The sequence below is a fragment of the Dunckerocampus dactyliophorus genome, chromosome 4 (assembly GCF_027744805.1).
Source record: "Dunckerocampus dactyliophorus isolate RoL2022-P2 chromosome 4, RoL_Ddac_1.1, whole genome shotgun sequence".
Classification (NCBI taxonomy): domain Eukaryota; kingdom Metazoa; phylum Chordata; class Actinopteri; order Syngnathiformes; family Syngnathidae; genus Dunckerocampus; species Dunckerocampus dactyliophorus.
Window position 1 is genome coordinate 9,686,887 of NC_072822.1, and position 25,695 is coordinate 9,712,581.

Genomic DNA, 25,695 nt, shown 5'->3' on the forward strand with positions numbered 1-25,695 from the left:
TATTGCACTTAGAAGAAGCTATCAAGAATCAGCTAGTAACATTGTGTGCAGCAAGTCACCAAATGTCATATTACCAGTGAAGCCGCTACATAACAAAACATTATATGATGACTGCTAATTTCCCCCATTGTGCCCATCCTTACTATGAATAGTGACCTGAAGGTGACTTTTTCATACTGTCCTGCAACATATGAAGTGTATTGTAGGTTTTGAATATTCTACACACATAAATCTTCATATTGTCCATTATTTTATTCTTTAGAGTGTTTCAATCTAATTATGTACACAGAACCACAGAATATTGGTGATTCGACATATGGCAGGAAGCCTGTGTGACGTATTTCCAATAGTGCATTTAATTCAGTCAGCCAACAACACTTATGTCCACACTTTGGCAATACAACTGTATTTAAATCATTAGAATGATGTGATGCATATCATTCCACAAACTAATACAAATGAATTCAATAAAGAATGCAAATAAATAATGCAATTGCTAAAACATGGCACTTCATTGTGAGTTAAGACTGGTTTATTCACTCACAATGATTAAAATGTCAGAATAAATTAACCCCAAAATAATCACACATAATGTCACGTATCAGAACAATGCTTAATATCCCTTGACAGTGTTCTGTTTGACAGATAATTGTTATTGACACAATCCAGCTAGATACTTTACAGGAGCCATTGCTCTAGAAAAAAAAACAAATCTGGACGTGATGACTAACAAAAGTCGTCATAGATGTTATTTGTGATGTGAAACATTATTGTTAGAGGATGAATGTGTCATGTGGCGCTTCCGTCATTCTCTCGTACTATTTGTCCTTTCGCGGCCGCCGTATGTCGTTGATGACAACAAACATGGCGTCCTCAATGTCACTTGTCGGACTGGGACGCTTATGTGTGATCAATGCGGCTTCTAAAATGTTCATGAGCCCCCTAAGGTAATATTAAACTACGTGCTTGATGTTTTTAATTACATGTGCATTACTAAGATTTTCTTTGGTGGACATGTTACTTCTATTAGACAGAATGCAGCACCTAGGCCATATGGCTAGCATGTCAGTGGCTAGAAGTAGACAAGTCCTACTAACAAATGAAGGTGAATGTGTTTGTTATGAGTGGAAACTAAACGTACGTGTATAACTGATTGTGTCAAGGCTATGAAAAAGTAGTTATTCCACTACGATCTTTAGTTAAAGCATTGGGCTAGCCAGCTAACTAGCTAATGCTAGCTGCAGCTAGTGGTGCATTTGCCCGGTCCAAATTAAATTTGGAAAACAGGCGCAGTTCAGTGTTTTTTGTTTAGACGTCACTGCTTTGGCAAGAAAGAAACTAAGTCATCAATACGAATAGAAAAGCAGAAATAGCAGAAATACTGAGAAAACATAAGTGTGTGGAACATTTTAGTGGCTATAATTTTAGCTCGGATGTGATGTGCAAAAATGTGTTCAATGTTATGTGTCAACTGTTAATGAGCCGAAAGGAAAATAATCTATTGAAGCTATTACTAATTGGTGGCTTTGGTGCGCAATGTTCTGTAGATACAGAACACCTTAAAGATACACTTCATGCGTCAATATTGTTTTACACATATACAGACGCAGCTCAATAAATTAGAATATTGTACAAAAGTTGTTTGATTTCAGACTGAGACCAATTAGAAAGGCACAAGAAGTAACTCTTTAAACTGGCTGTTAATGTTTAATGCACCCATCTTATTCACTGCTTTGTTATTGTCATTTTAACTGTATGATTGTCATTTTCTGGATTTTATTTATTGCTTCATTGTATATTGTGTTAATTTTATTTTCTTGCATAATTTTAAAATGCCTTTTGAGTTTTTAGAAAAAAGCTTCCAAACACATTGTATTGTTTATAATTATTATTATTACTTTTCAATGGTATTGTCATTCATTGAGATGCACCTGTACATTACCCACCATCCAATATAAAAGTGTAAGGAGGAAAACGCCTCTTAATTTGATTTTTTTTTTTTTTTTTTTTTTTTTTACACAGTACAGAACATAGTGAGAAGATTTTGACACTAACAAACCAGAGAACTGCTAGAAATATTAAAAGCATATCTTCTATGTTACTACTGTAAGAAAATTAACTGTGTAGAACTATGGAGCAAAACATAACAGTAAGTAACATAATAGAATTTGAATTAGGACTAGTCTGAAGTTTGAATTGTAGACATCTGTTCTCACTCCGTATTTAATTTAATAACAATAAAGAAAATGGTAACACACATTACCACTATCGTATAGGTTATGAATATGGCTGCAAAAAATCCAATACATTTCCCGACATTTTTCAGAAACTCCCCAAATGAAGTTTAATGAAGGAATTTTGGGAATTGGACAAGTTGCACACTTCCTATGGGAACTAGTGATAATTCCATGGGAATTATTATTATTGACAATTTGGCATTGACAAAATAGCATTTTGTAATTTTCCGGTTTATTCCCATGAATTCCTGTGAGTTCCTATACATGCCCATCAAATCGTGTTTGTTTTCTATAGTGTACTGTCGCACATCAGTTGTCCTCCGTGTCTGTGCTACTGCCATAGTGTGGATTTATTCCACAAATGGATGGTTGTCTTGGCGTTAATGCACTTTACTGGCCAGTTCCAATTGTAAGAGCTATGAAGACACGTTGCACATCGACAAAGAGCCACACAGTCAGTCCTCGCCTGACAGTTGACCACAGCCAACATGAAGCATGTCCTGTCATTAGGATGAGAGCCGCACTCTGCCAGAAATTCACCAGACAGAACTAATAGGTGGCGGGGGGGATTCCCGCCTTCTCCCTGTATTTTCATTGCAGCCTCTTCCCACCTACCACATTCTCCAAGATATGTTTGCTGCTTTTTTGCTACATGTTTGTGCTTGGTGTGTAATGCGTATCTAATGGTTTTAGGTCTACAAGCACGTCAACACAGAGGCTGGCAGAGAGAGCAGGACAAGACACGCAGCTTATTACAGTTGATGAGAAATTGGTAAGGATCCCTCCCTGATACAACGTGACACAACAATTTGATGTTTGTCTCATCTGCTGCTTTCCAACTACACAAGGCTTTTATTTGATGCCAGAACAATTATGCTTTTGTGGAAAGACGAAATTGTTCGAACCTCTTCTAGTCTTCTGCCAAATTGACCTTGGACTCACTCAATTTGGAAACTGTGTGAAATGATGGCAAACCCTATAATTAAGCTAAAATGTATTTGTGCTGACAGATGGCGGAGTATGCTCAAGGTGACGCAAAATGAAACAATTACTGCGCTATTAAAAAGCTTAAAAAACACTTGCAGACAGTTTTTATTACTGTATAACAATATGTAACAATCTTATATTGAAAATCCGGGGGCAATACTTTGTGTTTCCCCTAGGTTTACAGCTTTTTTGTGGGGGTGGGGGGGCACAAACACACGCACATGTTCACACGTTAGCCGACTGTAATATGATCGCTGTAATGTGATCGCGCCTCTACAGTTATATAGCTATCTTTGGGGTGCAAAAGTGGGCTGGGAGTGCTGATAATCGTTACAAGTGCACACATGCACGCGGGCAGCCTATTGCAATTGCTTCTCCACAATCACATTTCACCAATTGTCATAATAAAAAGCAAAACCACGATTCCAAATGAGTCCACAAAGGCACACTAAAGATATGTTATTTACTTAATGCGATCGCTCCCCTGTACAATCTAAATCACATGCTGTACACCAGGGGTCACCAACCCGTCGATTGCGAGCTACTAGTCGATCTTTGGGACTTTGCCGGTCGATTGCATGCACTTTGACCACTGAACACGCCCGTACGCCTCGCCGCCCTCCAGGCACGCAACCTGCAAGCTCCAGCCAGGAGCCCAGTCCCCAAAATCCCGGCCGGAGGTACCAGCGCACGTACACCAGCTCGCCTCGCCCAGCAACAACAAGTGTTCAGCGACAAGCGAAAAAGTGTGTGTGACAGAGCGCAGCGATGTGCCTAAGCACACAACAGTCATTATTGCACATGAATAGGGCTCAAAATCTGCCTTTGCTACCTCAAAATTAAGGCACAAATATAACTCCATAGATGTGCACCTCCAAAAAAAAACAAACCTTGAGCTTGAGCTCGCTAGGGCTGACTATTAACGCATTGACCAGTTCCTCTCTCCTCAAACACCATCGCTCGTACACGGCACTGAGCCAACAAGCTGAGTTGTAGTTTGCTCATAGAACTACGCTACAAACCCCACCCCGACGAAGATTGTATTATATGTACTTTATTTATCCCACAAGATCCACAAAGGGGTAGGCCAAAGTGCGGCTCGGGGGCCATCCGCGGCCCGTGGCTCATTTTTTATTGTATCACCGCAGAAACAAAATAAAATGTTATATACTGTATGTATGTATATACACTGGTGGGAGGGGGGTAGATCTTGCGCAGGTTCACGGCCAAGACCAGGGATCTTGAGCTCAAAAAGGTTGGTGACCACTGCTGTAGACTGTAAAGAGATTAAGTTGTACAGTTTTAGAGTCATGGGTTCATTGTGCAATGCTTTCTTCTAGAGCTTAAGCCCAAAGAGAGAGCAATGAGATAAGCAATGTTGAAGACAAATAAGAGTTGTGGAAATATGGCGGAACCGCTGAAGTTGAACATCCCTGATGTTGCACGTTTTGGAATTTGACCTCACTCAAAAAGCATTACATGATTTACTCGGTGCACATGTTTTGCTTTTTTTGGTGCTGTTTTTGTGACTTATTCCTAAAGAAGGACCACCAAGCATCATTTGTTGTCAAAGTTAAGTTAAATTATATTGTTGTTTTTGAATTTTACAGTGATTAACTTTGAGGGGTGCGTAATAATGATACAGAGATTTTTTTTGTACAATATTAACTTCTTTTTAACCTTGCTACAAAATGTTGAAAAGTCATATGTTTGCAGCATAAGTGCAGAATGATTCTCCTTTGTATTACACCTTAATCATTACAGCTAAGACTGATCGTTATGTTTTTTTATGATTTACTCATAAAAGATAACTCATTTTTACACTTTAAGAATTAAGAATGCTAAAATGTTACTTGAAGAAAAAAAAAGGTTTTATTATGGTAACAGTTTGACCCTGGAACAGATTATTTCCTTTGATAAAAATAGAGCAGCAGAGCAGCAATAGATTGTGTCGACCGTAACGGTTCCACTATAAAGGCTTTGTGGTTTTAGAGACAAGTGCAATAGGAGATAAGAGAGAAATAGGGAGTTGGGTCAGTGTGGAAGTCTGTGGACTTGTTTTGGGGGTTTGTTGGGACGGTGGTTTGGCAAGGAGGGTGAGGTGCTGTGTGTGGGCAGCCTCAGTGTGCTTTTGTCCCGCAGCAAAGCTGACCATACTGGCAGACAAACCTTTGGCTGGGTGGAGTGTCTGTCTCTGTACTCTCAGTAGGGGCCACTGAGCGCAACAGCAGAGAGGAGGGAAAAAGGGCCTGAAAAATGAAGGGGGGCCGGGGGTGATGGTAAAAGAAAAGAAGCTTGCATGTAAAAAAAAGATTGTGAGACACCCCGAGACTCACGAAAAAAGACAGTGGCCACTTCAGTGTTGTGGGCCACAGAGGTTCCTTTGTGGCCCTGCTGTTGCTGGCGACAGCGGGGAGAACTCCCAACGCTTGCTCAGACGGGCCCAAAAAAGAGGCCCTCAGCTGCCTCCAGCACAGTGGTCCCTGTCTCACATGGAAGAGACCAATGGGAGCGCTCTACCTTTTGGGCATTTACAATATGTCAGCACGCTAGTCATTGCGCCGGATGTCAATAAGTGCGAATTGCTTTCTAGTTAGACCAATCAAACAAAGGTCTCAGTCCGTTGAGAGGTTATGTCGGGTTGAACAGACTGAGGAGAAAGTGCTGTGTGTCGCCAACATTTCTGAATAACCTCATTTAGATGAGGTTGCAATTTGGCCCGGGTAAACAATCTTTTTGATTTGCCGCCAGGAGTCTTGTCTGAATCTTTGGGTGACATTCAGTATCTTGCTCATTGATCTCGTTTATTCCAAATAATTCAATGCTTACAGGAACTTGCAGCAGCACTTTGTCTAATGCTCATCTCCATTACAGATAGATGAGGTTAGGGGTAGAACACTGAGGTAAGGATTTTAGCACAGATAAAAGACTATTGAGTTTGAAATTTGCAGTCAAACAAAAACAAATTCTTCTTGTTTCTATCCCGGATGTTGCAAAAATGAGAAGCTTACAATATTAACAGCCATGAAGAAAGTAATATTTCATAGGTAAAGCGTCAAAGCTGTGCGGGTAGTGTTTTTTCTACAACCATAATTTGGTACTGAATGTGTCCTTGGTGGAAGCAGTGAGAAGCTAAAGTCATATCTCCAAGCAAAACATGCCCAATATCACAATGTTAGCAAGAAGCTAAAGCTAACAGCTTAAAAAGAGACATCCACAAGCATTTAGTCTATGCTCATCTTGTTATTCGACTGATAGGCGCATTACTGGAGGCAGCCCTCTTCAGTTCGGCCATCAGACGGTAGAACCAGGGCAGCGGAGCCAACTCACCCTGGCCGACTAGGAGAGCGAGGATGAAGTGTTGGCCGTCATGCCAACAACAGTGCAGCACTGTGTCCTTGAAATATGGCAGTGTGTGTTTGTAATACAGCTCGTTAAGTAAAACTAAAAAATCATCATTTAGAAATTAGATTGCATGTTAATGTGAATCGAGACTTTTTTTTTTTATTGTCTGACCAAATAATATTTTAGCTGTATAGCAAAGTAAAAAAATCGCTTTCATACAAAATATAGCTTTCTGTACAAGCGGCTCTCATACGAGAAAAATGCTTGCAGACGTCAGTGTATTATGAATAGCCAAAAAAACTAGGCTGCCCTTATTCACAATTGCAGTGTCAGTGAAATAACGTTGCGATGGGACGTTGTATCTGCGTTCCAAAGTGTGCAACACAGTACGAAAGCCCTGCTTCTCAACAATGGTATATGGTTACAAATCCTTCACAATAAAAGTTGCGATTGAGTTTGTGATTCGCTTCGCCTTTTCCGAGTTGGGTGGAAAATGAGTTATCACCTGCTCGATGGTTCTGTGGTTGGCAGCAACTTCAGCTGGCTGCTTTTCCTCCTGGTACGGATGGAAATGTGCTCTGTGGTTTCTCATATTTGTCGTGTTCCCAAAATATTTTAAGCTTGTATGACAAAGCGTGCATATTGTAAGGCTCTTGTCCAGCTCTTTTTTAACTTTTTTAACAGCGGGTGCGGGTCGGAGTTTATGCTCGGCCATTTTGGTAGCGTCGTACACTTACATGCGCCACCATAAACTGTCTGGGCGGCACCTCCGCTGTCTTTGTGTTGTTTTTTTTTTGTTTCGTCAGCATCGATTATTGACATTTATGAATCGATTTAATAATCGTCAATGTACACATCGCGATGCATCTAAGAATTGATTATTTCCCCCACCCTACTAGCTACAGTGCTACATTACAGTTACATTTTAATAGCAACAACATGCTACAACATGCTAGCCTAGTCACTGACGAAAAACAAAAAGACTTCCACGTCTGCAGCTGACTGACGGATATTTGGCAGAGCTCCAGGCTTTCTTTTAAGATGCGTAGCAAAGCCAGGTTGTTGTTTTTTTTCTCTCCACTAAGCTGTCCTCTGTGAAGAGGTGTATACACGGAGCAGGTCAGTGGTGGTATCATGTCCATGAGGAAGGAGGTTTTTCCTTCATGATGTCATGAAAGCCTGGAACTTACCTAACCTGCAACCATATGAGTACATAAACAAACATAAACAATGAAAACAAAACAAAAATGCAAAAAGTCACTTTTGCATAATAGGGCACATTTATTGTGTTCAATTGTGTTATTGAATATAAATGGTATATTTTGTCAGTTAATGTTTTATTTATTCAAGAGAAATTTTCAGCAGATGAAATTACACGATTACACAATGAACCTTAATCCCTTAACACTTTTGTACTAAAAGTGTGTTCCAAAAGTTAGACATTTCATTGAGCACATTTTCAAAAGCTCCTGAATTTGAGACGTTGCCAAAAAAAGACCTGCGTGATGGAGCCCCATTGCCCAGAGCTGTTCCCTAGACTGCCCATGCCGACCTGCTTTTGTTTGTAATTACTGTTTGATTAAGCATGCTGGGCAGCTCCCAGTGTCCGGCTGGCAGACCACTGATACACGGCTTTACACGGAATGTCTGCAACCTCCCTCACTCATTTGCAGTGCAGCCTTGTGCTTTGCTTGCTCACCCCTTTGGCAGAGGTAATTTGCAACATTAGCCTTGGAAAATGTGTAAAATCTGTTGTAATCGAACGACACTTAAATATGTCTGAGTATCCACGACTAATTTTGCTGTGGGCAAGCGCGCAGTCTCTTCCACATAAAGACAACACCATAATCTTAAAATGCTTGTGAAGCCTTGTTATAGAGTTCTCTAAAGGCACTTGGGTTTTACAAGACAGAGGAGACGGGTTATTGGTGTGCGGGGAATTGAGAGGGGAAGCAAAGAAGACAGACACTGAAGCATGAAACTAGATGGCCTGCTTGATGCATAGCACGGTGAGTCTTCTAATTGGGAAATGTTCAGTTTCTTGTACATTTAGAGCACACTGTTCGCTTGGTGTTTAGCATCACATCTGGACTAAAGATGTGGAGTTTGAACTATAGTTCGTGAGGCAGGTTAATGTTGCCTAGTAAAGCCCTGAATTCAAATCAGAATGACACAACCTGAGGTTGTCTATCAAGGTGAAACCTGTAAAGAAACATTCTTGGGTAGATTCAATAGTAGACAAGCAAACTTTGCAGGTAACATCAAACTAAACGGATCTGATTGTGACAAACCACACCATTTTCAAAACACGAGTCCACAACTTTCTCGGTGCCAAGTCCATGTCGTCTTGTTATGAAATCCATGACAGCTCCAAGATGCATCCAATTATCATCGTCCTAATTGTGTCACAACCTATCACGCGTTTGCTTAGTTCGTATGGACTTGGAAAGTTTTGGACGCTGCCGTTATTGCGTCTGCCAGCGAGGCCATATTCTCATCGTTGTTCGATTTGCTTTCAGCAGCTACTCAAAAACTACCAGTCTCGTTCTACAAGATGTATTACAACAGTGCGGTGTGGTGGTTTGTGTAACCTCATGTACCACAACATTAGGTACACTTAAACAATGTGACTGGATCCAATGCAAGGATTGTAAATTCTGTAAATCAGTGGTTCCCAAACTTTTTACAGTTGCGTACCCTTTCAGACATTTGACCTGAAGCCATGTACTCCCCACTCTTGGACACTTAAAAATCATAAACCTTTTTATCTTAATTAACTTTTAATATTGAACATAATTGATTAATTTATTTTATAGTGATTCCGGGTCATAAATGTGTATTCTGCAAGGTCACATTTTGATAAAGTTTCACATGAGCACAGATAAATAGATAAGTAAACATCCTACATGTTCCTTCTGTTTGAATGGGTTGAATTGGAGCTTCACTTTTTTGTCCACTCACGATGGATATGGTTTAAGTCTGCATATTAATGTAATACCAAATTGAAGGGGTAAGTTTAACAATCATGATAAAGCAGTATCCAAAGTCCAAAAATACATATAACTAACAATAAAGCCTCATTTTTGAGGGAATCCCCACTCACAAGGTTTTCACCGCTGTGTCGTGCAGGGATTGGAACAACAATGAGTGAAAGATTAAACACTCTTAATGCACACATTAATGCAAACAATCATCAAACATACTTACTTGTTTATATGATACACACAGCGCAATGAACAACTTCATGTGCTGTCTCCTTTCTTCTCCGTTCTCCTTGCGGTGTGAGGTGTTCACTTGTAATTGTCAGGTTTAGGCGGTAATTGTGTTTTATTTTTATTCATGTCCCCCCTGTGACAATTGGTGTATCCCTGGAAGTATGTGTACCCCACTTTGGGAACCTAGGCTCTAAATCATAGCTGGGGCATTGATGTAAACGCTAAAGAGCATGCAGCATTCATTGGAAGCAGGCGATAATTCTAGCATTTTGAAAACTCATTATATATGGCAATTTTAATACAGATTTTACAGATTTTTTAATACAGAGTGCATGAGAAAATGGAAAAGAAAACATACAAAACATAAATGTATACATACGTATACTGTACATATTTATTAACAAGTATTTGCTCAACACAGCAGCAACAGAACCAATGTTGTAATAGCAGAAAGGAGCAAACCATTCAGCCAGCATTAATACTGCTGATGGGTTCATTGTAAACAACGATATAGCCAGTGTAACACACCTGAGTATCACACCAACAGCTGAGTCGTGCAACCAACATTTTAAAGTGTATGCAGAGGTGTATGCTGAACACTCATGATAGCTCAATTGCAGCTACTGCCGTCTTGTAGAGTTAATAAAAACTGCTTCAGGAGGTTGCCTACAGCCACAGCTAATGCCTTTAATGTTTTTTGACCCAGAGCAAATTAGAGACCCCAACACACCTGGCAACTATAAGAGGCTCAGAGACTCATAGTTCCTGGTGTAGATATACTTGGAGTTATGAAAACTTTACACGTGTATCCTCCATACAGTATATCCACCTGCTGCATATACCTTAACGTTTATGCATAGAATTAAGATATATCAAATTAAGAAAATGCAAAAAAAAATTCAGAAACCGCACCTTCAACTGACTAAGGTCTTCCTTAGTCGTTTCTTCATCAGATGTACAAGTCGTCCTTCAATCCATCTCAGTTCAAACATATAGTCCAAAAAAATGCATACTTAAGCAAATGTTAGGTATTTTTGGCCTAAATTAAGCATTTGCAAGCATAAAAATGTTCTAAATGAACTACAATACAAATACTGTTTAAGGCAACACAAGACGAACTGTAGTCTACACTGGCCACTTTGTGTCACCAGTAACATGCACAAGACTTGATGGCCAACGATAGGCTTTTATTATTTTAGCATTATTTATCTCAGAACAGACACAATAATAACAATAATAGCCATCATCATAATAATAACGGGCTACTGTTGTGGCCGTACTCCAGCAAAAAATAAACTCTTAATCCCCAACGTCACTTCCTGTTCACATGTCCGGAAGACATTTAGCACATACTTATCTATGTCTTAAATGGCTTATTTTCCATGATTATGGTTTAATTTTATTTGAACATGCATACAAGTTATAATGGAATACATCACATACTTCAATTTGCAGTTCCACATATCCAAAAGGAGTAGAAAGAAGCAAAGCTTATTTAAATCCTACCCCTCGTCCATTTCACATCAGTTGCAATACATTTATTCACTTCCTGTATTCCAATGTAGTCTTTACCAGTTAATACATGGGAAAATGATATAACGGAAAATGATGGATGGATAAGGTAATGTAACAATGTAGTAATAGAATTGTCAAGGTTTTTTCTGAATCATAATAAATAATAATCTCTGACCTTTGTTGTAATAATAGGTGAGTACTGACAATGAACTATTGTAGTGATTAGACATAACATTTTGGACACAGCGGTTCAAAACTCTTCTTCCTTGTATTTTGAAAACATCAACTGTTTGTATTGTTTCTTGAAATCGCTCATCTTGGTGCTTTGTTTGAGTTCCTTACTCAATCCGTTCCATAATTTGATTCCAAATACTGAAATGCTGTGGATTTTTACCATTGTTCTCGCATATACGTGTTTTAAGTTCAGTTTTTCCCTGAGATTATATTTCTCCTCTCTTGTAAAAAAAAAAAAAAAAAAAAGTATTGTATGACATTTTTGGGTAGCAGGTTATTGTTTGTTTTATGCATATGTTTATGCTTATGTTCTCTATATGCGGCATCATGGATTATCCTAACATTTTGCAGTGCATTTAGCGAATTAAAATTACTTTTATAGTTATTACCCCATATCTCCACACAATACTTAGATATGGTAATACCAGAGAACAGTAAAAAGTATGGAGTGATTTTTGATCAAGGACATATTTTGCTTCATTCAATATTGAGGTATTTCTCGCCTCATTATCTTGTATATTTTTAATATGAGATTTCCAGTTCATGTTTTCATCGAATATGATCCCCAGAAATGTATTTCCATTCACCCTTTCAATATTTATACCCTTGATTTGTATTTGCGCGTTCAAGTCTTTTCTGTTGTTACCAAATAGCATTATTTTAGTTTTACTTAGGCTCAAGGATAACCTGTTTTTATCAAACCATCTTTTTAGTATGTTCTTTTCATCTGTTTCTATTTTCATTAGCTTCCGTGCGCTTTCCCCAAAACAAAAAGCATTTATATATATATATATATAGATCATTTATATATAAACTGAACAGTATTGAACAGGTCCCAGTATTGACCCCTGGGGCACTCCGCACATAATTTAAACTTGCAGATGTGTATTCTCCTAGCTTCACATATTGCTTCCTGTTTGCTAGGTAGCTTTTGACCAAATCCCAAACTAACCTTCTGATTCCATACCTTTCTAATTTAGTACTTAAAATGTTGTGATGTTGTCGTATCGAAAGATTTTGTCAGATCTATAAATACTGCAACTGCACACTTAGCTATAGCTTTATAGTCTATAGCATTGGTAATTTCCTCGGTAATTTCGATCAGCCCGTGTATCTGTATTGGCTCTCCGCTAGTAATTCATTCTTGCTAATAAATTTGTCCAACCTGTTGTTAAATAGCTTTTCGGAGGAGACTGGTTGGTAGTTTGTAAATTGATATTTGTTTCCGTTTTTGATAATTGGAGCTACTTTAGCTATTTTCATTTTCTTTGGAAATGTACCAGTCTGGAATGATAAGTAGTGATGTACGTCAGCAGTTCTACTATCTCGTTAATTACCTTTTTTTTTTATCATTTCCATTATAGCTACTGTATTGGATAATATAAGTGTAAAGGTGACTATAGGGGTGTTATTTCATGTCTAGAGGGCTCTAATAATGGTAACAAAATGTATTTAGGAAGCCATAAACATGTTTTCTATGCTCAAACTGTGAAAATATTCTGTCTATTAATATTGAGTCCTACTTGGCGGAAATTAAATTATCGCTGTCGGGTCTAGAATCAATTAACCACGATATACAGGTTTTTTGGCGATGAGTATACTGTGGACATTAAATAAATAGAAACAATTGTAGTCCAAACTGGAACTCGGTGTCGTACTTAAAAATATGACATCAAACTAAAAGAAAATGTGCTTTCTCACTCAGTGAAGACAGAATCACTATAAAACACAAGCTGTCTGAAGGTGGTCTATATTTAGCCCAAGCAGTTTAAGTCTGCAGTACAGGGGTGTGTATATTCTCTAAGCCTGTCTAGCCTGAGACACCGAGCACGTTTGCGACACCAGACTCAACCCCACCTCTGTCCCCTCGCTCCCACCCTAGACAAGTGAATTGTGTTTTGTCTAGTTGCCCTCTTGAACGGCAGGCTAACTTGAAAAAAAGCTGTGTCCGAGGATGTCTTTGAGAGTGTCAGACAAGAGACTTTATAATGCAGCATCCACTAAATAGTATTTCATTTATTAACACTCTCTTCCTTAGAGACTAAGCCTCTTAAGAGGAGTCCTCAGCCCTATCAGCGCTGGCTAGTTTTAGGAAGTGTCTAGCTGCTAAGTGTTTGTTTGCAGAGCGAATAAAAAGCTTGTGTGCTATTTCTGTTTGCTTATTATTCACAGACTAGAACCTTTTTTTGCTCCTAAATCAGTCTGATTTAATGTGAAACCTCATGTTTTCCCCCTCATTACTACTTGTTGACGATTATCATTGAACAAAAAGACTCATTCTTGGAATGGAGGAATCCACCAAAGAGTAATGAAATGTATCTCTGCTAGATTTGCTGGAGGACTACATTCTAAAGACGGGCAGGATTAATGGAGGACACAGTCTAATAGCTGGCGCCATTTAAGATTGGGTTTCAAAATTTAGACTCATGAAGCCATCTTTCTAAACTACATTTGTGTGCTAATGATGATGCGTTATCTGTGTTCTTTTATTGGTTGGAGTTCAGTATTAACTGGTTGAAATGGATCTCGGTACTTTGAAAAAGTATTCTTCAAAAGATGGATGTGTCAAAATAGCCTTTTCATAGACTGTCCCAAAGGATATTTGAACCATGTGTGTAAGGGATGCTACACAGCAGACAGACTATTCACAAAGGACCTCATCTGTCCGGCCCTTCCGTCCTCATCGGTATGGTAACGTGAGATTCGAGATGACCCTCACGCCAGCTGCTTCTTGTTCTCTTAGACCAGTCCCAGACCACTTCCACACATGGGCAAGCAACCTAATATTTGTTTCTATTAGAGACGCCCCCTATGTCCAATCAGTAATTGGCACGCTTTTTACACTTCAAAGATGTTGCGAAGGTGGGAACCGGTGGAGGTTGATGAGTGAGGATCTAGGCCTGGGTGCAACACAGACACCCCCGGGGGTGCGGGTTAAGGGTGATGTGTTTGGGCTTTCAACACATGCTGACTCAACATGATTCAGCTCGACTGACCCCGCGACCTTTCCTGGCTGCCGAGCTGTAGCTTTGTTGTACGGATGTTTTTGCTACGATAGCCTGACGATACTTGTGTCATACTAGCTGTCATGGTGTGTGCCATGAGGTGAGATGTGATTTGTCAAACAACGAGGACCCATTGGTTTTAGAACTACATAGATCAAGCTTTACAAATTACAGTTTTGACCTGTAGTGGGCCCCGCTCTGATTCGTTCTGGTTTTATCACATTTGGTCAAAACAAATTTTCCCTCAGGAAATAATGGAATAGATATAATCTGTTTCACGTCAAGTTGTCGCATCATAGAACCTGTACCTTGACTGTTAAAATGTCAATATTCTAAGTGCAAAAATATGTTAACCCCTGTGGATATTGCAAATAAGCAATAAAAACCAATAAAGCACACTCTTTAATGAAGAGTAATGATAAGTGGTCATGTGAGGCATCTCATTTTTTTGACATTTTTAATGTGATATCAGTGGATAAAGAAATAGCCGAGGTAAAACCTTTAACCAATACATATTCAACCTTTCACAACAAGACAAAGAGTTCATCTTGTGTCGGTTAAAGGGACTGTTTGCAATGGCTACGCGGCTGCCTAGAGGGTAACTTTAACCCTCTTCCTGCTCCGAGCATGCAAGCCATGCTCCACACGCACACACGCACACACACACAGACAAGCCATGTTTGGTGTCAGCTAATGACAGCGACCCTCATTTTCTCATCAATGTATTTAAATGGCGACTTTAAATGGTTTTACACTTGTATTATCCAATGTAGTAGACATAATAAGAGTAAATAAGCCATTTAAGACGCAAATAAAACTTCTGTTCGTGTGTGTCACAGTAAATGTGTTCCTTAGCAGACCTCAGTGGCGGGCGGACAGATGTGTAGAGGACAGGAAATGCCGTCGGAGGTTCCGAGTTGAGTTTTAGCTCGTTGTGGGTTTTGGCATCAACAGTAGCCTGTGTTGTTATTGTTATTATTATTATTATTATTATATTATTTTTATGCCTGTTGTGAGATAATTTAAACTTACAATAAATGCCTTTTCTTGCGATCATATTATGGCCCTTGTCTCACCGAACACTGACACCTAGTGGCCAATGTAGAATGCCACATTCACAATTAAAATGCTTCTGCTTTGTATTTGTATTTGAGTTAATTTAGCCATTGTTATGCTTAAAAATGCTTAATTAATGCCAAGAATAAGTACAATTTGCTTAATTATGCATATTGTTTTACTAATAAAGTCAACCATGAAACAGCGATCGTTTATGTATTAATTACTCTGTGAAAAAGAGTGAGGGCTCAATGTTGGAACCGCAATGCAGCGAGGGACGACTGTAAAAGTGTTCATGTAACCTGACTAATAAATGTAGTAAGCTGTATAGGAATGATTGTTGATCCAAACATTCCCATTAAATGTGTTGTTTCATGACAGTAACATTGTGCACGTCCACCTCTTGGCTCTATTGCACGCCGATGATTTTCTGATAATTAAGCCGTCAAGGAGCAACACAAGAACAGATGGGAATTTTCTTTTTATGGTTTGTTTTAGGACTAAAATAATCCTCTTCTCCTAAATAGCCGCGATGGGAGTATCGAGTGGTTGGGATAGAAAGATGGAGCTAAGCGAATGAACAGTAACGTATGCCGCTCCCAGTTCTTGGCGGCGCTCTGCCAAAACTCCGTGAGGTCCTTCGGTATTAGCTGCTAGTCCGTTTCCCCCACGCATTTTTCTACCTTCATCCAACTTGGCTGCTTGTGAATCTCAAATGAATTGTCTAGTACGTTTTCTTGGATGTCATAAGTAAGGAATATTTTCAAGCCACTTTTCTTTCCATTTACGTTCAGCTAAAAAAATCCTTAAAATGTCCCCCCCCCTTTTTTTTGTTGAAAATCAGATCTGCAAATTATATCAGCAAGAATGTTAAGAGCAGATTTGATATCACAGAGGAGGCAAAAGTGGGTTCAAATTTCCACTGTAGAAACTGTGGGAAATGCACTACAGGAAATGTGAATGTTCTTGTGTAAATCTTTCAAGCAATATAGACATGATGTTGGCTGGAAGACTGTTTGTAGTGCATTTTCAGAGCCTTGGTTTTTGCCTTCTAATCTAAGCCTTCATTTTTTTTCCTGAGCAACTCAAAAGGTCAGACATTCATGGTCATTAATGGCAGATTGGACGTAACCAATCAGGATTAAGTAAACGGCGAGGTCACTCAAGTACACAAAAACAAAATGTTCCAGTGGACAGGAAGTTAGTCTTGACTGGAACAGCATAAATAAGACCAAACAAAATATTGGATTTCATGGATGCTTAATAGAATTTTACACATTCCAGGGTTTCCCCTAGAAATTTTTGAAGCTGTGGTGGTGGGCTGCATGGGAGGGTGGACTGCTGCCGCTGTGTCGTGCCGCTGCTGACTCTGCAATAAAAAAAGAAAAAAGACAAATAGCAACTTATTTATCAACTTATTTCTTTAACGTTTTTCAACAACTAGCAGAACATGAAGTGAGAACATTGCGAAATTGCGGCACTTTATTTACAAGCACATCTCCACTCAGTGTGCTCATTTGACACTAAAATGCAGGTGTCATGTTTGAAAAGAACACTTGTAAAAATACTAGAGGTGAAGCAAATATTCTTTGGTGAACTACGCAACATCAGCTGTTGAGCTACTGCTACCTTACGTGCTACCTGTTGGAGACCCCTCTGATAACTTGTGTTTTGAAGACAAGCCATAAGTATTATAATAATAACAAGAGAGCAAGTTTAAGTGACACTTTAGAAAGTACGTTGTGATGATAATCGATGATTGATGTATCCCATGAACATAATAGCCACTTGTAGCTCAGAGCTAGCTGGATACTGCCAGCCAGGCATGTAAACAAAAATGCCAGAAAGTGGAATGAAATTGAAATGTGAACGATCACACACGCTGGCATAGATAGGCTTTGCATGTGACAAGCTGTTGTGAATTGACTACACATTTTACAGCCTATTGTACATTCTCCTGATAATAAGGAACAAAGTGAAAGTCAAAGCAAGATGTGTCGCATATCTAGTCACTGGCCAAGTGCCAGCAAGGCAGATGGGCAATTCCGGTGCATGCTCAAAATAAAGCGCAGTGAAACATTTTTATGATATTTTAAATCGTTGCCAAACAAATTGTGGTCAATATGCGTAAATAATAAGCTATGCATGTATCAATATAGCATTTATATACATTCATACAATATATTGCTTAAAATTGTTTTCAAGTTAAAAAAAAACAACTCATTCTCAAAGGGTGGCGGCTTTTACATGTAACGGAAATCCTGCATTCTTAAACAAAAACAATCACACATATTATTTTGTGTGAACCTGCAGCTAAAAAGTCACTCCACCGATGCAAATGTCTACATAGAAAACGGCTCCTTGTTTTTGTGCGCAAGCAGCGTTTATGCAACTGGCCCTAGGTCACAGTGGTAGCATTAGAGGTACCAGCTTATAGCATTGTGGTGGACCCAGCAGCGCTACAGCAACAAGCCCCCTATGCTCTTTATTTGGCACGCAGCCCGGAGGTGTCAGAAATACCGACACGCTTTCACGTGACGGAGACTTTAGCACCCGAGTCCCCCCCTCTCTTAAGCCCTGTATTCTGTCTGCGCAGCCAGGTATTGTCGGGCCCCGTGAAGGCCTTGTGAATAGTGTCAAACTTGATAGTTCTCATTTTGCTTCCTGTACGTGGGGAAGAAGAAAAAAGTGCCCACCGTGCTGGTTTTCCTTTTGTAAAGAGCACTGCCTAGTCCTCCTGGGAACACACCGCATTCCAACCACAATCGTTCCCTTTGTGAATTCCGGTATTGTGGTCTGGTCTGCCAGGCCGATGTGAGCGCTCAGTCTCATGGATGCAGGCATCGTCGAAGTCTAGACTGCTACTTGTGCTAACAGTGACGGATAATGAGCTGAGAATGTTTGCGGGGCTTGTGTTTTGACACATCCTACCGCCTTCATCAAGGACCTTTCAGCACACGGCACACCTTCTCTTATGTCTGTCCTGGCCTTTGAATAAGAGATTTAGTTGTTAACACAATTTAAGAATCAAGTATTCACATTAATGCTGTTGTACTTCAGAACATTTTCTGGTGGAAGGCTGGGATTCAAGCACTGGTGTTGTTGTGTGGCAAAAGGTTTCCTAGTGTTGATGCTGAGAATCAAATTCAGTAATACCTTGATATCGCGATGAATTGGTTTCAGACCTGACCGTGATAAGTGAATTTCTGGGAAGTAGAATTCCTTATTTATAAATGGAATATTTTAGTAGTTGAGAGCATAGAAAACCGGTTTACGGCCTTCTAAATGCATTTTTTTAACATTAGAGCCTTCTAGACATGAAATAACACCCCTATAGTCACTCGTGTGTGTTGCTATAAATATGTTCCCTAGGGAAATTGAGTGGCGGATGGACAGGAAGTGATGTCGGGGGTTCATAGTTAGGTTTTAGCTTGGAGTGGACTACGGCCGCAACAGTAGGCCTTGTTATTATGATGTATGATGATGATGTATTTTTTATTATTGTGTCTGTTGTAATTAATAATTCAAACCTTCAACAATGTTGTTACGGCGACCAGGTCTGATGCTTGTGTGCCTCACCGAACATTACAGTAACATTACTGACACCTAGTGACCGGTGTAGAATACTACATAGCATCACATCTTTGAATGCATCTTCTGAATGCCTTATACTGTATCTGTGTTTTAGTTCATTTAGTCATTTTTATGCTTGAAAATGCTTCATTTAGGGCAGAGTTAGGGAACCTATGGCTCAGAAGCCAAGTGTGGCTCTTTTGATGACTGCATCTGGCTCTCAGTCATCCCTTAACACAATAACATTTATTTTAATTTCTTATTTGCTTACATTATAAGTAAAACATTACAGAAATCACGGTGCTAAAAATAACATTCAAAATATATAACCATCTATTTTCTACCGCAATGCGGGTGGCCAGAGCCAATGTCAGCTGTCCTTCCGATATTTTCCAGGTCAGGCACCAAAATGTAATTATTACTGAATACTACCCGGGTTATTGAGAGGTCAAGAAATAAACTTCTCTCCCTTAATCAAATAGTCAGCTAATTCTGCAGAGCCAAACCTTTTGATGAAGAAGATGACGAAAAGAAAGAAAGATATGGAGTACCATGCAAAACCATGCAGCACCAGAAGTCGCAGTAATGGTATGAAGTAGGGCTGGGCGATATGGACCAAAACTCGTATCCCGATTTATTTATGCTGAATATCGATATATGGTGTGGCGAGAGACAACTCTCAATGTGCCCTATTTAATGGTGCGCAGCAAATCATTTTCTTGTTATGTGAAGGCTGATAATGTCCCATTAAGCAGCTTTGTATGTCTTTCTTTTTGTTTGGGTACTACGAGACGTGTATTCACAGATGCTCTTGTGTGTCTGATGTGCATGTTGACAATCAAACATGCGAGTCGTCAGAAAAATGTACAGTATGAAAAGAAAAAAAATCAAAAATTATTTTACTGTATTACAGGTTTTGTTTCATTCAATTATTCAATTCTTGGTTTTCTATGATGCAATTCAGTCGACATTCCAACTCTTTGACAGTTGCTAATCATCCACTTGCAATTTCTGAGGGAAACCCTGTCTGCTTATCAATATTGTGCAATATTTCTGCAAAATCAGTGCACGAAGATGTGTTCCCAGCCTTATTGTCTTGGTTCCTGGAGAAAAGCTCCCCTGTTATCCACGTACAATGACTTCAATCAAAACGTGTTTGCTCTTCTACTTGCTTCATTAAAAAAAAAAAAAATGGAAAAGATTAAAAAAGAACATTGGCGTATTAATTTAGTCGCACTCTCTTGTCTCGTTTCGTGTCATCAGCCTTCGGCCACGCTCCCTCAGGGTGAAGGGAACATGTTTTTCTCTTCTCGCCGACACGGAGGAATTGTTAAGGTTAAGTAGATGGGGCAGACGGAAATAATTGCCAAGGACTTGTGAATTCTTCTCCCCCTCTTTTCCTCGAAGCAGTCCTTTCAATGTGCAGATCGTGTTTATGATCACATTGAGTCGGCTTTCGACGCCGCGCACGGCCAAAGACGTTTGAGTGAAACAAGCAGCAGTTTAGTAGTTGGACCTGTAATTTACAAGGCTTAAATACCGTTGGAAGCTCCTTTGCTACGACATAGACAGGCTTTTGTGTGTGCAGTTCATGCAAAGCGACCCTCCCCTCCTTCTCTTCTCTACAAATCAACCCGCGGATGACAGACAATGAGGAAAATTTTATTCTTTGAAGTTGTAATGGCCATTGAAACGTGTAAAATTCTTGAATTGAAAGGAAAGGCCTCAGTCTTTGGGTGGCTACTGCAGGCTTGCTGGGAGGTTCGTCTGGGTTTTGTCGTCCACTTCCCATCACTTGTTTGCTAATTCCCTGAACAATTGTACCCCATTCTTGATAGGAGCTTGAAAGGGCACTAGTTGCTCAGGAATATATACCCCCCCGCCCCCTTGGCCACAATTGAGGCCTACTTTCTCTTGGTGTGGATTAATCACTGTATTTTGTCTACATCACACACTGTTTGTGGACATTTATCTGCACACAGCAAACATTGTAGAACATTTTTTGACAATATTGAATTGATTTTCATTGACACAAGCTGTTTAATCATAAAAGGTCATCAAGAGGACTGTATCGCACAACAACAATGACAGTCACTGACGAGAGTTCTACAAAAGGGCTGAAAAATGGAAGATGAGACAACAAAATGCACATTTTGAATAGTTTGGCCACGGTCACACATATAATCTATAATCTAAATGTTGGACTGTTGCTGTATAATTCATAAACAGTGGAACCTTGGCTAGCGTCATTAATTAGTTCCAGAAGGTGTGAAATAATGTAAATCCAATTAATCCGTTCCAAAAAGACAACAATGTTAACACAAAACCTGTTTTTTGTTTTAGAATTAGCTTTACATGCAGAGAACAATTTGGAATGTATATTAATACATACAGTAGAGGCCAAAAGTTTGGAAACACCTTCTCATTCAATGTGTTTTCTTTATTTTCATGACTAGATTCTCAGATTCTCGCATCAAAACTATGAATGAACACATGTGGTATTATGCACTTAACAAAAAAGTGTGAAAGAACTCTAAATAAAGTAAAAATAAAGTAAAACTATAATTCTAAAACGATAAAAACATCTTTTGTCAACATTTTCGAGGGCCAAGTGCTGATGACATCACAGACGGGCGATGTAACGTTGTTGACTTCCGGTTCTGGATGCCATTTTGTTAGCAATCTTAATAGGATGTTAGTAAGGACGTTTTCTGATTAAAAAAAAAAAAAAACAACTAATAATAATAATGTCCGGAGAATGCACGCAAACCGAGGCAAAATCGCTAACTGGGGCAGACGCTAACCAAGTTTACATTGCACAGTATTTAAAAATAATAATAATGCACACACATCCCTCAGTAGCATCTCTCGGTAACAGTGAAACACCGGAAGGGGTACATGTTGTGTAATGCTTTTATGAGCGCTTAACTTATTTTTACACTTGTCTGGCATTGACTGTACAGTAAATAAAAGTGTTATGTTAGCAACAGTTTGACATTGTTACAAATTACTTTTATCTTCTATGGGAAAAATTGGTGAGAAAGCTGAAGAACCTTTAGATTGACAAGCGTCCCGAACAGCGGTTCCACTTTATCATTAATATCTGTAAAATCTAAAATCCTAGCAAAAATATTTGGCCTGGATAGGGGTCTGGACTGTACTTTTGTCTTTAAAAGAACTCTATACTATACTCTATATCAAATAAATCTATCCCAACAGACTGAAAGCAACTAACATTTCTCAACTGTTGCTGGACAGATATAGTGTCACTATTAAAAAACGGACATTTTACATGCTACATTTAGATATATGGTCAAATCTGAATCAATAAAACTTCAAGAACTTTTTTTTTGTAAGCCTTTGTATAAAATGTAAAAGTGAAAATAATTCTTGGCTGATGGATGCAAAGCTTGCATAATTTACTACTTGCTGTGTTGTGTTTCTGGCATGGTGATTACATTGTGGTTTCCTGCAGTCTCTTGAACACCTGCAAGCTAGCTTTTTCGCATGACCCTCTACGTAAATCCTGCACCCTCAAATGTTGGAGATGGAGACAAAAAAAGACACCAGTCAGCGAGTTCAGTATAAGTCAGGAAGATTCTAGAAAAGTGCGGCTAAAGTACAAGCAGCATCCAAAAGTTAGTCATCTTATTTCACGCGACCAATCACATGTAGGAAGAAGGACCATTATCACAGCTTATCTTAACGTACTTTATTCCTTTGTGTTCCCAGGACATCAGCCCTGTGACCGGAGTGCCGGAGGAGCATGTCAAAACACGCAAAGTTCACATCTTTGTGCCCGCCAGAACAGCCATGCAGTCTGGAGTCAACACCACCAAGAAGTGGAAGATGGACTTTGACACCAGAGAGCGTTGGGAGAATCCACTGATGGGCTGGGCCTCAACGTAAGAACCTCTTTATTACCTTTGATGCTGTACAAGCATTCACTGTGCACAGTTACTCAGAAAGTTGTTTTTTTGAGGATTTATTTTATTGCCGAATAATGACAGTACTCATTCTAAAATGTTAATAAAGCTCAAAGCAGGGGTTCTTATTTCAGCTGTCCATCTGTTTTGCAGTGCTGATCCGTTATCCAACATGTTGCTCAGTTTCTCCTCCAAAGAAGACGCCATTGCCTTTGCGGAGAAAAACGGTAATACAAATGTGTATGTTGTCGTGTCAAAAAGTCGTATCTCCACTTGCTATCTGAAATCGGATGAAAATTAATGTTACTAATTTTTATTCAAAGAGTGCAGGGTGTGTCAAATCCAATTTCTATCAAGTTAAAGAACATAAACATTAGCAACACTAGCATAGGTGCAATGAAGAAATAAAACTTACTGCTCCCATGTCTGGCATCTGTAGCTGACTCATGGATAATTGGCAGAGCTCCAGGCTTTATTTTAAGATGTGTGGTGAAGCCTTTTTTTTTTTTTTTTACAAAGCTGTACTCTGTGAAGTGGGAGAGGGAGATTATAGATTTTTCTCACGTTTAGTGCTCATACACAAGCTCTAAAGACACGCATTACTGTTGTAACAGCATTAAAAAGTCAATATTGTAAAACATGGGACTTTAAAGTGTGTTATGCACCTTTGGTGATTCCATTGTAAGGATCCCAAACTACCTGACCCATTCCGTTGGGTCTTTTTTGGCCAACCATTTGAGGAGTACGGTATGGTTCACTTCTGTACCATATATGACCGTATATTTTCAGTCACAAGTAGTATCAACATCTGATCATGCAACGTGGAACATTTTAAGTGTGACTGAGTTTATTAGAAATCCGAGTTAAAACAGCCAATGTCGCCTCAAACCATCTGGGAAAAGTTTGTTGAAAGGAGCGGCGTACTTGTTTATCACTCGCCGAGACTTTGACAACACACAGGCTGCCGATGTCCACCCAACTCCTCTGCTGCGTTGGAAGTGGTCCAATGTGAACATGCGTGACGCTCTCCCCGCCATCACTCACCCTGATGTTTGCCCTCCAGGTTGGAGCTACGATATCACAGAGAAACGGACCTCCAAGCCTCGCGTCAAATCCTACGGAGCCAACTTCTCCTGGGATAAGAGGACCCGAAGGTCTGCTAAGTAAACTCAAGACTCATCCATTAGTCGCTGTGACCTTCCATTGTCCCGCAGCGGACCTGTACAATTCCTGTCAATAAATGCTTAATCACACGTTTAAACCAAAACCTTGCAGTCATTATCACTTTCATTTTTCAAACACGCACCTCATTACCGACTTCACTTGATTCATGAAGTGTCTGCAGTGTGAGGAAGCTTGAGCAACAAAGAGGGACGTATTATTACAATCAGAACCTGTTTAAACGCTGTGATAAATACTGTATAAGTGTTGGCCAAACACAAAGTAACCCATTTAATAGATGACCGATAAAATCCTTGTGAATATTGTATGGGATATACAGCAGAGCAACATGTCAAAAACCCCACAATGCAATCAGCTCATTGACACATAAGCTTGAAGTAATGAAACACCCTAAACGTGGTACAATGTTCAAACACAATTTTGTAGAAAATATGCCTTACAAAGAAAACTTTGAGTGTGAACCGTCGTCATGCAAGATGTCAGCAGATCTTGCAAGACTTCAGCTAAGGGAGACCATAAAGCAGGGTTGTCCGAAGTGCGACACATGCCTTGTTTTTTGTATTGGCCCGTGGCACAGTGTAGAAATAAAATTAAACAAACCAATACAGCAATAAGGTAAAATGTAAAGACTATTTGCCATTTAAAAGCTGAATATACAGCATGATACACACCATGTCAAGCCATCCGTCTCTGTTATGACGGCAGACGCAGCATAGTGGTGTCCCCACAGGTTCACACAGAGTCTGACACTCTTTTGTCAATTTATTCTGACCTGAACACATCAACAGCAGTGAAATTCCAATCCTTTATATGTATCTCCAACTCTCAAACGCGTCTCTAGCCCCTTCCCTTCTAGACACTTCCTCATTGTCATGACACGAACACGAGATGCCTTCACGGGCACTCCGAACATCTCGACAATGTCTTTTACGCGTACATGTGTGGTCTAAATAAATAGAAATGCAAAGAAAAACAATAAGTGGATATTCTTATCACTCACTTTGTTCCTCTTAATGCGGAAGTACAATTTGCTGCATTTAAGTATGCTCGGAAATCCCAATACCGTAAAAAATGGGCATATTTCACACACATGATTAACTAGAAAACAAATTGAGTTTTTCCAAAGGGTTTTTTTCTCAGCTTGTTTCTGATGCCCTCACAGAAGGTGATGCCAATGTAAATAGCATGTAGCTGAAAACATAATGGCTAAATGCTAGCAAGAAAATGGCTAGAAACCCCTTACTGTCCATCATGTGTCGGTCTGATGTCTTTAAAAAATGTGTAGAATTCCTTTATTAGAAGTTTTATTACACAGTGGTTAACGTTACTTTACTTTATATTTGTATGACAAAGTTAGGATTAAAAATGTTTCATCCACTGCATACCTCTGAAGACAGATTCATTTCTTCAAAGTATAGTG

The 25,695-nt window shown here is 39.4% G+C and overlaps 1 protein-coding gene across 1 annotated transcript; it reads left to right on the forward strand.

Moving 5' to 3' along the window:
* The first annotated feature begins 827 nt into the window (after positions 1-827).
* Positions 828-24,378, forward strand: ndufs4 (NADH:ubiquinone oxidoreductase subunit S4). The gene is made up of 5 exons (XM_054774854.1): positions 828-947; positions 2,931-3,009; positions 22,900-23,072; positions 23,247-23,320; positions 24,157-24,378. Exons 1-5 carry the CDS (start codon positions 844-846, stop codon positions 24,258-24,260), a joined length of 534 nt encoding a protein of 177 aa, XP_054630829.1. The 5' UTR covers positions 828-843; the 3' UTR covers positions 24,261-24,378.
* Positions 24,379-25,695: the final 1,317 nt, after the last annotated feature.